Raw genomic sequence first — 15,122 nt, 5'->3', positions numbered from 1 at the left:
GTTTCTGGGGGGGAAAACTTTGCTATCTACGCATGAGACCAACTAACTCAGCCACGGTGTGAAAAAAGGCAATTAAAGTTCCTCGCGTCATTGACGGGATTGGACGTGTTAGCAAATAGTAATAATTCATGATTTATAAATTAAAGGGCAAAAATCAACGCTTTTATGCGCGAACCGAGGGCGTTTCGGTTTTGCTCGTCCGCCATATTTCCCATTCATTCTTTCAATCAGAGCACTGCAATAAACACATCTAGCACTTCAGATACAATATGCGCTTTTACCATATCCTGCGTGTAGTGTGTTGATAATTATAATAATTACTAGATTTCAATTGAGCAAAATTTATAAGTTCTTGAAAATCTATTTAGTGGGAGTCGAGTTACATGCAGATGGATGGACAAAGAAATAACAATTGCTGGTTTTGTATTTTTCTCCGATTGTAATAAAATTTAGAATGGCTGGACAAACCTTTCTAAAAGACCCAAATATAAAATTTTATGATAATCTATACGAGTCCAGTTATTCCATGCGGACGGAGGGACAGACGTGGTGAAGAGAATTGGCAGTTTAAGCATATAAGAATTATACTAATGCTCCTAGAAACACGGAATGCGAAATTTTAGTAAAAAAATATATAAAACCATGTTATCTGAAAGCAGCGGTTGCCAAGCTCATGTTTGGGGAGAGATCAGTTCAATTAGTTTTCTTTATTTTATGACCTAGTGGGTTGAATTTTGCTCTTGGTTTCCCGAAAGTTGTGCAGACTGCATCGCTATAACTGGCATAGCTGAGCCTCCGTTGGAACAATCAAGATATCCGGAAACACAAAAATGATGTTGGAATCGTTATTCAACCGTATTTGGTCACTGTCAGTATTTGCATACAATATAAAACTGATCAGTTTGAGAAACAAAACGGCGTTCATGCATTTTTTAAGTAGTCATTTGCAATTCGAATTGCCTGGTCATGAAAAATTCCATCGCGTATTCGTTTCAATGAAACTCAGACAAACTTAATAGGTCAATGACAGACTATAGGCTCCACGATGGAGGGTCTAGGAAAAAAGTACCACTTGTCTTTTCCTCTTCTCTGCCCGAAGGCGGAGGACATTTAAGGAAGAATGGTCATAGTCGTCGACAAAAGAGAGAAGATCGATTTAACAACAATGGCTGCAACAGTAATGATTCTTGAATGCTTATCTCCATTTCGAGTATCGAACTTGTTCTTGAAGGAAAAACAAGACAGACCACGTCGAACCCCGCCCTTCTGCAAATTGTCTTGATCGTGGGAAGAACTGCAACACAGGATGTTAATTCTCAGCAACCTACGGCAACCTGTCCTGGCTTAATTAATCATTAGGTCAACAGCAGATCGGAAGGAACATTCCATTCTCCAGCAACAAGTAGCATCAATTAGAGGTTTTGAGGGATCTCAGCCGAACAGAGCACTTCACGGCTCGTGGAGACAAAAGGTCATTTCAAAGTCAACGACCGGCTCTCTTCTTTACGGGACGAAATAGGCGTCGGTCTTCCAAGTGAATACCTGCCGCATGTTTTTCAGTCGCTATCTCGCCATTGTTTAGTGGTCGGTGAAAACATTTAAACTGGAACGTTCTTGGCGGTTCCTCTAACTTGTCATGCGCGAGCACGTGTCATGTAGGTGTAGAGCTGTTGCGAGGCTAGCGCGTATCACGCCGTTCGCCAGGTATTCACGCGGTACCGTACTGTTTGAGTTTACCTGGCTAAAGTCTAGAGCTTTCGCCTTATCGATGAGTGTACACCGCATACGATGTGGTTTCTTGATAAGGCGACCGAGATCGCAGTCGATGTTTATCTGAGGTTTCGTTCATACAATTGCAAAGAAACGCTGTAGAGTCAAGTTGCGCGACTTCGCGCCAATTTCGTCCCGTGCGACTACTGCAGATGGACGACACCCGCGCGTTACATTTAGAAGTAGTTGAGTTTACCCATCCGTGCCCCGGCGCGTTCAAGTGTCGTCGGTGTCACGCGGTGAAGACAGCTCTCTTTCGGGCGCGCTGTGGTCACGGCTTTTGCTCCCGCTGCATCACTTCCACTACTGCCGAAAAGACAGCGACGTTCCGCTGCCCTGTTGACCTGCAGACCGTGGACAGGAGCGAAGTAAGTGTGATAAATGTTTTCGTCTGTCCCACTTTCTTACTGGTCGCATTGGAACAAATATATATAAATTATTTTAATATTAAACTTTAAGTATTCTAATTTTATATAACTTTATATTGAATATTATTTTATATAATTATTTTCTATATTCGTATATCCTATATTTGTAAAACCCTCCTAGTCAGATGGCTGTACCGGGGGTGGGGCATCTTGCGTGTGGTAAACCGATTTAATAAGTGATTATTAATTATTTATTAATTAAATATTACAAAAATTAATCGTGTACATCTTTTATTATTATTATTACTAGCCATATAGTGCAAGGAAGCCTGAGGCTTATGCTGCACCAGCCAAAAAAAAATTTCCGAGTTACCCTGAGAGAGAGAGAGAGAGAGAAAGAGAAAAAGTAGCAGGGAATCACCAAGAAAGAGAAGAATGATGATATCCAGGTGAGCGCCCTAGGTGTGCCAAGCCCATACTCACCAGATGTGAGCCCCTTTTTCGTGCAGTTAAAGATTCTATTCTATTCTGTAATATATTCTTGCTTGTATGAGGGACGGTGTGATTTTTATATTAAAGTCTGTTATTTAATTATGCCAGTAGCCCTAATTTGGTGGCCTAAGAGATATGCATAAAAATGAATTCCATCGATTATTAGTTGTTCATGAATGAATATATTAATAAGTGTAAACGTGATTGTTATTTTCCATACAAACGGCTGCAGTAGTCGAATGGTCAAAAAGGAGGGTACAGTAGTACACGCATTTGAGTTAACCATGCGGATAACTTTGATGTTCTTACATTTTCGCTGTCTTGCGGAGTATAAACAGAAATTTATTTATTTATAATACTAGCCAACTGTGAAAGTAGCTAATTAATTTAAACCGAGTTTCAACTAGTTGATCAATAAGATTTGTCGACAGGAAAACTTTATTTTATCTGGGACACACCTAGTCTTCGTTTACATGCTTCTGGCTCATCGATACTTTTGAATGACGAAAGGTAGTTCCAGTTTGTTCAATTTCGGTTTGTCCAAAGTTGGAAAACATCCTAGCTGATGTTTTGGACACGAGCCAACCTTTTAAACCTTTTCGACTTATAATTTATTTTTTATCTAATTTAATGGTATCCCGTATTCAGAAGAAGATTGCTGTAATCCTGCACGTATCGTTTTAAACACATTTTCGTATTCATACAAAGTTAAAACGTGATATTTCCAATCGTCATCTGGCCCCAGACTTCGCATCCTATTTCACCAAGCGATATTCATGTTGGAATGCGTCTAAACTGCGACGTAGTTATGAGAAATAGCCGGCACACGTGTTCACACAGGTGGGGTATTTCGTAAGAGGATAAAGTAACCAGGAAAGCAGACGCATTTTCTACTTATTTTTGCGAATTGCAGTCTGGAAGATTCCCCTCTCCCTTTTCTATTTGACGTTACATCCAAACTGCAATCAAACTTTGTCGCAATGAGGGGGTTTCAAACCACGACGCACTGAAGCGCAAACATAGTGTATGTTAATAATATTCGACGAGGGCGTTAATCACTCCCAAATTCCGCAAAACCCCTCGATTTTAGCCACTGATTGCAATACCAACAAGAATTGAGGAAATAAAATTCCGAAATGGGAAATGACTGCAGTACGTTACAAAATGACAACTGTTGAAGCTTAGCTATGATTCTACCTAAAAAAAAAAAAAAAAAATAATAATGAATAATAAGAATATCCCAGATTTAGGTTTGTGGGGAGGGGAGGAAGGATTTAATCACTTTATAAACAGGTTGTCATTTCCGAACTGAGTAAACTGTTTATCGTCCCAATTCGATTAAAGATAATCTATCAGTTTGTGTTATTAGTGCCAGTACAGTGTACTCGTGTATTGAACGCATAGAATATGTACACGATGCAGTTCGCAGATCAGAAGGGTTTATAATCTAGTTAGAGACATTAGAGATCAAGTTTATAAACATTTGCATAATAATTTAAACGTTGAACGTATGAAAATCACCGACTCTCCCTGACATAAATTTATTTAACATATAACAGGTATGAACCTGATTACATGTGCAAGTGTTTGTTTAAAATAGGAAACATAATTTACTATTGTGGCGGCTAAAATAAATAGTAAAACAATCAATACGCGTCATTTCTCCAATAACTAATCCAATTGTTGTGAAAAATAGTTTTTTTTTTAGCTTTTGATTGAATTTCATTTAGAGTAATTATCGCCATGTTCCATGTATACTAAAATACTCTGTGAGCCTGTGCATATGACAACCGTTTATGAAATATTCTCTAAAAATATGTGCACCAGGCCTCCAGCTTATCTGAATCTTGCATTGACTTTTTAATATGTAGCTACAATGTACAAGTAAAAATAATACCTGAAATACTTAAATCATTGCAATTTCCATAATATGAACTATTAAAATTAAGATTTTGGACATGTAAACCCGGTCGGACTCTGAAGGAATTCTTAAAGGCTTTTTCAGTCGAGGCAGTAGTTAGCCGATCTCAGAGAGACTAGGCCTTTTCTCCTTGAATTTTTCAATTTTTCGGCCCTCAGAATATGCAAGTCGGCCTGAGAATAGATGTACTTAATACACGATAAACCATAACACTGTCGATGCTCACAACAAAGAGTGGCAATTGTGGTGAATAGTCCTCTGATGAAACCTTTCCATTAGCTGCTTATCACTGGCTGTGGAAGAGGGCTGTTTTAACATGGAAGACTGGAAAGAATCACATCCAGACGCTAGTTCTCAGGACGGCAAAATGGAGTAGTAGGCCTTCCGCTAGACCTGTTTTTGAATTATTTTCCTTTGGCGGGAAACACTGGCTAACTACAGCTCCAATCTAGGCTGTAGTTAGCCAGTCTCAGGCGGAGAAAGTAGGGGTTTCCCCGTGGGTTATTCCGCATTTTTCAGAACGCACAATTTGAAACCCGCCCTGTAAATACGCACTTGTACACAAATAATACACAATTGGTGAGCGATAAGCTCCGGTGCTGTTAAATAAAAAAAAAAATCAACAACAAAAAAATAATCTGAGAACTTGCACAGACTGCTGGTTGGCAATCAACCTCATTAATGTGTATATTTACCATTCTATCACTCACTGGTTTCTAATACTGTCTGTAAATCATACTCTAATTGTTTAATAACGATATATTCCAGTGCAGATGTAACGTAGTAAAATTATAAATAACTTTTTTCTCTTTTTTTTTTTTTTGTATTACATTTTATTCATGGCAGCGCTCTAAGTCTAAACGAAACTTGCCCTTTCATACACGTATAAGTGAGATTACTTTAAGTGAGTTTTCTATATAGGAAATAAATAAACCTGACCTTCAAAAAACAAATGAAATAAGCCATTAGGTGACCTAACCTTTTATGTTGCATGTAAAGAAAGGTTATCGTAGATTTTATGGATTGCTATAAAAGGATTTGAAGTGAACACGAAATACAGAAAGAATAAGATAAGAAGTGTGCCCAACCAAGTTGCCGACGCCATTCACCAAACGACACAGGAATGTCTATGGCACGGTCTCCGTTTACTTTTGCTTGGATTTTGCCGAAAACGATTTAGAACCATCATAGATGTGAATAACAGTCTAGAACAATGTGACATTTTTTATTCAAATACACACAGTTAATGTGAACATGTCATTCACAGAAGAGAAGTGTGTTGACTATCCTGTTTATCTTTCGGCATTAAGCCCTACGAAACCACAAATACAAACGAATCGGGCTATTGAAAGATAGATTATTATTATTACAAATTTTCGATAAATTTATGGAAATCTTTTACCACTCCCCAGACGGCTGTTTTAGTAATGACTGGAACCTGAGGCGCCAGTCATTACTAAAACAGCCGTCTGGGGAGTGGTAAAAGATTTCCATAAATTTACCGAAAATTTTTAATAATACCAGCTGTCGAAAATTTATCGAAATTTTTCCATTCGAAACGCTGTGGACAGCTGGTAAATGGAAAACTGAATTTACAAACTAAGAACTTTCCTTGTTCTATACTGTACTGGGAATGACGAGGAACTTTTATGGGCCTTTTACGCTCCACGATTAAGTTAATGTTAAGTTAATTAGTTTCAGCAGTTTAGCTATTTTCGGGATAGAAAAATCTCGGAATAATTCACGAGGAAACCCCATATCTCCTCTTGAGACTGACTAACTCAAAACTCAGTGAAAAGGATCTCAGAAACTATTTAAGTTTCTAGTCTCAGAAACTAGTCTATTTACAGAAATGGAAAGCAAGTTTATCGAATCGCCGTGTATAAATAAACTGCTCTACCATTAATATCCGAACACCCGCCTTTAGACAAAAAAAAAAAAAAAAAAGAGCTTTTATTGTATCATTTAATATTTTGTGCTGTTAAACCTTTTCCCTTTATGACGGCCTTCAATCTTCGCGGCATACTCTCAACCAGCTTTTTATTAATGTCACGTGATATGTTCCTCCACTCGCCTTTAACGCAGCCACCAGTTCGGCCTTGTTCTTTGGGCGATACCCGACTATTCAATACACCCCAAAGATGCTCGATAGGGTTTAGATCAGACTCTGGGCTGGCCAATCCAACTTTTCCACACCCATATCCTCAAACCACTCTATTACGAGCAGTATGGCATGACGCGTTGTTAGGTATGCTAATTCAGGTATGGGCCTTCCCCGAAGTATTGCTAGTGTAATGCATAATGTTGGAAGTGTATAATTGTCCAGGATGACCTGGTATTTCACAGCATTCATGGTTTTGTTCATAACGGCTAATGAGCCCAAGCTAAACCATGAAAGGAGCCCCATTCCATGACACTGCCTCCACTAAACTTCATTATTGGGAGTATACAATCAGGAAGAAACTGTTCTCCTGGCATTCGCCACACCCAGGAACGGCCATCAGACTGGAAGAGTGCGAACCTCGACTCGTCTGTCCGTAGGACTGTTTTCCACTGCTCTACAGTCCAGGATTCGCGCTCCTTACACCATGTTAACCGGCATCTAGCATTTATTGAGATGATCAATGGCTTGTGAACAACTGCACTACCATTGTAACCCATATCATGGAGTGTCCTTTGTATTGTACTAGTGCTGACATTTGTCCCAATACTCTCACAGAGGGTTGGTGTGAGTTGAGACAATGGTAAATTACGATTTGCTGCTTCGCAGAATTCTCTTTTCCCGTTCTGTTAGTTTTCGGGGTTTACCAGGCCGTTTTTTTTGGCAGATTCTGCCCCATTTGCATATGACGTCACTAACCGTTGACCTAGGGATCCCCAGAGTGACTGCGATGTTTCGTAAAGAACGCTTGCTTATGTGGCATCCTATTATCATTCCACGTTGGAAGTCTGTTAATTGTGTCATCACGACGCAATGTTGAACGTGTCATCTTGCATGCCCACTTTTGCAATTGTCTGTTCGAAGCCTAGTGTGCATATTTATAGCAGGTTCTGTGACGTGTTGCATGCATAGGACCTGTTTCCCCATCCATGGAGGGGTGTCCGCATATTAATGGTAGGGCAGTGTATATAAAGCCTCTGTCCAATTTTTTTTTTTAGGATTCGTGTTTATAATCCAGTTTAAGCTAATTTACATTACGTACTTGTCGGGAGAGGGCATTACTAAGATATTTTGCAGTGATATTTTTATTTATGTATTTGAACAAGTTTGAAATTGTCACCATTATTCACTATATTGAAAGACTTGGAAAGTAAGTTCCGTTAGTTCTATAATTAGAAATTCTTGTTAATATTTGGCATTATAAATGATTCAGTTATTTTTAAAAATAACATTTTAACTAGTTACATTTTTGTAATATTCCAATAATACGAGTCGTCTGATAACGTTCATACAAACTATGCAAGTTCAGCTTTCTTTCTAGTTATGGTTTCAATGAATAATTTTTGATATAATTCCTTTTTCATTATTTCTTTCTTCAGATATAATCTTATGAAACAATGCGTAACTTTTATATAAAAACAGTTTTTTCCTTTTTAGTCATCTTGTAGATAAGAACGAATTTTTCGGTGTTATCTTTGAGTTGTGTGGTTGTAGATAACCCTTATCGGAATTTGTTATTGTTATTGGTACAGAAAGGTATTTGTTTTAAGGTAGTTCCAAATTTAAAAAAATAAGATTCTTGAAAGATGTTAGTTTTAAGATGATTTCTTGATTGAAAGTTATTACAGTAAAAATTCCTTTTTTACTAATTTTGATATAAGCGGTGAACGACATTAACTTTTCATACTTGCGGTATCACAGTATAGTGTATTGTAGCCTGAGATATAATATGCTGTTTTTACCTATCCTGAACTAGAGCAGCTCAGTGTTTTCATTGGAATGACATCTAATGGTATTAGTATTGGCAAATGATGCCAAGAGGTTAGCTTATACAGCATCAGCCAATAAAAAGAAAGAAAAGAAAAAAAAAAAAAAAACAAAAACCACAAACTTCATTTATCCATTCTTTTAAATAAATTACCTATTCCTTTAATTTATTTAGTTTCCACTTCCACAACACCAGATGAAAGTTCGTTCCAACATCCTATTACTCGATCTGGCTGAAAGCCAGATCGAGTAATAGAATGTTGGATAATATGATAAATATAATATATCCTAAAATCATCCGTTTCCAATTTAAATTTACGTATATATTTCGTCCGAGAAGAGCAAGGCTGCCATCAGCATTTAGCTTACTCAATCCATTTAAAACACTAAACACGTAAACATTTAAGGTCTGAAACATGCAGGTGTCTGATAAGAGTGCCTTTGTTTGATAAGAGTTCCCTTTTGTTCTAACAGATCCACATTCTTCCTAATACGAGGCTTCCAAACCTGTATGCAGTACTCAATATGCAGCCTAACCATTGCCTTATACAACGGGATAAACATCCCTGTCCCTGCCGGAAAAATTCCTGTGTGCTATTTAAGAGAATCCCATGAGCTATTCTAACAGCCCGTCTGTACTTCTCAGAGAACTTCATGTCAGAGTGGGAATGCGTGGTAATCTTCGTGTTAACTCGTAGTAGCTGTGCTTTGAATACGAATATGTAATTCGCACATGAGAAAATCTTTAAGGAAGGGGATGGCAGAAGTTTATCAAACTCCAACGATGAGCTAAATGACTTTGTGATAACTGAAAGGAAAGGGGAGGAGAAATTGTTGAGGATGGACATAAAAAAGGCAACTGGGGCGGATGGAATCTATCCAATTATATTAAGAGCGGAAGCAATGGAGGAAAGCAAACCCTTAGCCACAATTATAAGAGCATCCTTGGATTCAGGGGAGGTCTCCCTGTGAATTGGAGAAGTGATAATATCGCTAAAGAGGAATTTATAAAGAGGAATCAAAAGGCGACACGAGTAATTACAGAATTGTCGGCTTAACGTCTGTTCCAAAGAAAATAACGGAACCACTAGTTAAAGAAACAATGCAGGACCATTTAGACAGCCATGCTATTATACTGCAATCACAGCATGGATTTGTCAAGGAGTGTCTTGTCTAACCAATCTGAACAGGTTACTATGATTCAAGGAATTGGATGCAAAAAACAATTTTGACATCATATATTTGGGGTTCAGGAAGGCTTTTGATACCATTGCACATAAAAGACTGCTGAAGAAACCGGAGCAATGTGGCATTAAGGGCAAGTTACTGCCATGGATAAAGGGATAGTTAAGTGGAAGAACACAGAGAGTGGCTATCAATGGGCACTGTTCTTCGTGGACTAATGTTATTAGTGAAGTTTCCCATGGTTCAGTGCTGAGTCCATTGTTATTTTCAATATTTATCAATGATAATGATGAAGGTATATCAGGCTTAATGTCCAAATTTGCAGATTATACCAAGGTTGGCAGAGTGGTCAATGGCAGTCATTGGGGTGAGCTACTGTAACAAGATCTAGCAAAAATTTAACATTTTTAAATTTTTGGTAGATGTCAATGTTAAATTGGTAATTTAACATTGACAAATGCATGGTACTACACATAGATAGCAGTAACCGTAGAGTAGCTTATCAACTGTGTGGTACTACACTCGGGATAGTGGAGGATGAAAAAGACCTGAGGGTAATTGAAATTCTCTGAGCAGTGCAGACATGCGGCCAGGACAGCTCATGAGGTTTTGTCAATGACATGCAGAAACTGCTAGCAGGGATAAGGAGGTGTTTATCCCTTTGTATAAGGCCTTGGTTAGGATGCATCTTGAGTCTGTATACAGGGCTGGAGGACTCATTTTAGGAAGGATGTGGATCTGTTGGAGCGGGTGCAGAGAAGGGCAACCATATTGGTGAAGGGAGCAGAAGGGTGCTGCTACCTAGAAAGGCTTCAGTTCTGAAAATTGCAGCGTCTCGAGACCAGGCACCTGCGGAGAGATCTGATTGAGGTGTTTAAAGCCTTGAATGGATTGAGTAAGCTGAATATTAATGGTATTCTTTCACTTTCTGAGACTACACACACATGAGGGGGCATAAATTCAAGTTGAGGAAGGATGGTTGCAGGACAGATGTGCGGAAGTTCGCATTCAGTCAGCGGGTGGTTGATTGTTGGAACAGGCTTCCATCTGTTGTTGTTGTTGTGGATGGGTTCCACTTCCACAACATTGCTTCCTTGAATGAATAAATTCAAGGAAGAACTAGACAAATTCTTGGAATGTATGGATTGGTGAACTGTTTTTTTTTTTTTTTGTTGGCCGATGGTATATAAGCTTGCTTTTTGCATCATTTGCTGCTACTACGGCTGCCGTAGCCGAGTGGTCAAGCGCGCAGGTGCATAAGTACACGTGCCTTAAGTGACCGGGGTTCAAGCCCGTGACTTCTAAATACGGTACTGTTCCTTATATTCTATCTATCTTGTGAACTCCTTTGGTCGTCCCGGAGTATAAACAAAAAATTTATTTTTATTTTTACTACCACTAGTACTTCAGCCACGATATGGTAGGCTTTTTCATTGACTGCGTATAGGCATGCTTATCCCAACACATATTGGAATATTCACAATGAGTTATTCTGCGGTAAGAAAAAAAAATCTCAGATTAACTCACTGAGAAAGAAGCCGCTTCTCAAACTGAGGATGACGAACCTGGTGAAACCAACTGAAAGGCCATTAACAATTCTACAAAGAGAAGACTTGAACCAAGATCTTTTCAAACGGATGCCAAGTGGCTACCCACTGTACGGATACAGAGGTTTACCGAAGAACAGCATATATTAATTAATACCGTCTTTTCGAATATTCAGGAGATAAAACAATTCATTGAATAACACAAGAAAATAAAGTTAACTTATTCCTGGAGTAATGTTCATGGAATGGCCTCTGATGAACGTTAGTGGTGGCAGAGGAGAAAATGTACCCCATACGTTTTTGTTTTTTTTAACTTTTTTAATCAGTAAAGTACAAAGTGATGAATGAGTACAGTGGCAAGCGATTATCGCATAAAAAAGAATGGATCTATATTTCATAGATAATTTTCACAAAACATTTTCACAGAGCGAAAATGATAACTGAAATTCAAAAACAAATACAAGGCAAGTACATATAATTTTACCATGAATTTGTATATAAATGGTGAATTTATATATAAATGATGCTTAACTTCAAAATGAGCCTTGTTCTTGAAACATAGACACAATACTTAACATTGCAGGTGTGAGATTTAGTCCACCTTTTACATCATATTTATAAGCAATACTTGCATTGCTGAGACTTGCATTATGAATTTTAATTCTCTTTGAAATACAGTCTCAGCTGTGCAGCATTGTTGAGACTTGCACTTATCGTAAATTATGATAGCGAGGCATTTATATAATACAGTATTTTACTGTACACTACATTCCTTCCGATCCTTATTCCTGGACACAGTTAACATCTTGACTTGTTCATGTTTGGTGGAGTTTCCAAGTTTTCTCCATGCTGAACTTCCATGAAGTTACTGATTTTGGTGAAAAATCAGTATGGTAAATATAATTATAAACTTTGTAAGATTCTGGACCCCTCAGAAACTTTTGCGTTACCACCCATTATTCTTGATTTCCAACAATTCTATAAACTTTGCATCAAAATTAAAGAAAATTGTAAACACTTTTTTAAGAAATTTTATGCCAGCCTTAGTGGCGGCACTGGGGAATTTCTGTCCATTCCTTTACGTGTAAAGGAAAACACGTAATGGAAAGTGGTGTGGCAAGGCATTGAAATTTTCAGGAATAAATACTTTGGCAAACAAAGAATCCTTAAAAAATAAACATGGTACTTCTTTTCTCAAGCCCGTACTCTCAGGCAGACAGGACACTGCATTAAAGTGATGGAAAAATGAAAGGCAGTTAAGCAAGTTTCTTTTTTCAACTAACTGGCTGTTTTATAATTCTTCTTCTTTTTCCCTTATGATGATGATGAAATTGTGTATGACTAATTATCTCTCTAAATGTAGAATGATACTGAAATATTCCATTGGAGGATCGTGGCTTACCCCATCTTTACAGATGCATCATTAGTCCATTGCCTTTTGAAGGAACTCTTCCATAATTTCGTGTTCAGTCACGAACTATTATGAAGTCATGCATTTTTCATAACAAGTTTCCCCATTTTGCTATGCCAACACCTGTGTAGTTATCTGCTTCCTGGGCTTTAAAACAAAAACTGACGTCTGAAGCGATGCAAGTTCAACTGACGTATTGATAAGACACCGGCAAGAGGGCAATATACCAGTTAAAGATAACCCTTTTCCGACACTCCTTACACGATTACAGCAGAGGTGGATGACTCATGGACGTTGCAAATAAAACTCGAATTCGTTCACGCAGGGTGGGATTGCATGACCTTGTCTGTCATTCAGTAAATTAAAGAAAACAGAAATTAATTAGAAGTTATGAATATGGGTGTGGGTCAGTTAAATAAGGAATTACAGGTAAGGCCTGTTGGCAGATAAGTTAGGAATGCTTGTAGTAAGCAAGAACGTGTTCTTGTTACACAGCAACACTGAAAAAAGAGGCGGCTTCTGTGCAGCCATTTTCAAGACTACGTAATTTTTTTTATCTGGGCAACAAATGAGTTAGTATGTGCTTACATTTAACAATCTCTTTAACTTTGTTGACGAATATAGCATTAGCGCATGAAACTGGACTCTTGTTAAGCAGAAACTATTTTATAAATTAAGCTGAAACCTCCATCTGATAAATGAATTATTTGTTCGAAATTGCCTTAATAATAGAGTTTCACATTAGCACTTCAGTTTTAGGAGTGATCTAAACCAGCGCTTACGCCTCTGTGCTATGCAGTGATACTTTTTTGCCACTATGCATAATAATTTGTATAATTTAAAATTAAGTTTTCGATGTTAAGCTGATTAATTTCCCGAGCCTGTCTATGGATTTAACATTTTAGAAATAAGGATTAAGGGCTATATTTATAGCATAGGCCAAAAAAAAAAAAAAGATGCGGTCCAACGAAAATCATTAATCCCTCAAAATTGTATTGTTATTACCACGAGTAATTCCATGTTGCATTATTAAGTCCTATTATATCTAAATTATTAATCCGAAATAATTGATAATTACTATTGTGGTTATTATAACGATTTACTAAATAGCAAATATCTCAACCCGAAGTAGATGTATGTACAATCATAAAAGCAGATGTTTCCGAATGAAAATAGAGGGGATTCCATTTATATATTCGACACGTGTCACATTTTCAAGTGGCGAATAAGGTGTGGGGGGGGGGGGAAACAAAGAAACATTTTATCATCGAAAGGTTACAGGATAAACATGTCTATAATGAAGACTGTCTCAATAATTTTATCAGTATACATTCTGATAACCTCGAACAGAATAGGTAGAAAGACCCATCAATTGGTATTGAGAAGTTGAATAAACAGTATTCCTCAACGACTTCCACTGTCAAGATAAGGTTGTCCATAACAAAAGTTATCTTTAATACAGCATCACTGTGAGTCAATATTAGGTGTCAGAGATCATGTTGGATAGTAGAGCACCACTTCGTAATATTTGTGCACCTGAGGACACTGAAACGGTTACCAACGGTTCAATAATTTTTATTTTATTGTTTATTCAGGAAAGTGAAAATTTAATGGGCATACATACTATTCTGTTGGCTGAGAATACGAGTCTCCCAAGATAATAGACAGAGAACCCGCCTTTCCAAACGAATGACCAATAGCAATACCCATTTGGAAAAGCGTTGGTTTCACTCCATCATTGGTCAGAGAAAGTTTTCACACTTTAGGCTGATTTGGCCAATTTCAAACAAATTTTAAGTTTTTCACAATCCAAAAACAGTTCGGTAGTATTAGGGCTGGAAATGGGAAGGGGTGACAGGTGGACTCCGTCTACACCAGTTCCATAATTGTTTTTAAGCCTACAGCAATGTTACTAGTTCTGAAAAGCCGTTTTCCACGCCTGGCTAGCATGCATATTGCAGACATATTACATTTTGTTGCACTGTAGTGGCTCTGAATATGCTATAGAATATAATTAATGTTGAACAGTCCCTTGGTTATCATGCAGCAGTGTCCCTTGTTGATCGGCCTTCATGACTGAAGATTACACTTGGTGATGAGGAATGGGAGTCATTATAGGATGATCAGTAATCACTAAAGGACATTATCTACGAACCATCATCGCGGAATAACTTGGGTATAGCAGTTCACCATAGAGGGCTAATTTTTTTTATAGAAGTTTCCTTGATTCATTTCCATGACAAAGGAAGTAAGCAAACCCTTAGCCATAATTATGAGAGCTTCCTTGGACTCAGGGGAGGTCCCCATGGACTGGAGGTGTGCAAATGTATCACCAATGCACAAAGGGGGTTCAAAAGGTGACACAAGTAACTATAGACCTGTTAGTTTAACTTGTGTTCCGGGTAAAATAATGGAATCACTGGTTAAAGAAGCATTGCAGGATCATCTAGACAAGACTGCGGTAATAGTTACGACACAGCATGATTTTGTTAAACGGAAG

The 15,122-nt window shown here is 37.9% G+C and overlaps 1 protein-coding gene across 2 annotated transcripts in view; it reads left to right on the top strand.

Annotated features, from left to right (window-relative positions):
• The first annotated feature begins 1,707 nt into the window (after positions 1 to 1,707).
• The window catches only part of LOC150089690 (TNF receptor-associated factor 5-like), a 146,865-nt gene continuing 133,450 nt past the window's right edge, over positions 1,708 to 15,122 (top strand). For both annotated transcript variants that reach the window (XM_090368736.1, XM_090368735.1), the window contains exon 1: positions 1,708 to 2,138. In XM_090368736.1, the coding sequence (XP_090224862.1) occupies positions 1,923 to 2,138 (216 nt within the window). In that variant the 5' untranslated portion in view covers positions 1,708 to 1,922. The remainder of the gene's footprint in view (positions 2,139 to 15,122) is intronic.

The sequence above is a fragment of the Mastigoproctus giganteus genome, chromosome 2, assembly GCF_048544385.1.
Source record: "Mastigoproctus giganteus isolate SK-2022 chromosome 2, ASM4854438v1, whole genome shotgun sequence".
Taxonomy (NCBI): domain Eukaryota; kingdom Metazoa; phylum Arthropoda; class Arachnida; order Uropygi; family Thelyphonidae; genus Mastigoproctus; species Mastigoproctus giganteus.
This window is presented reverse-complemented; position numbering and strand designations above follow the sequence as displayed.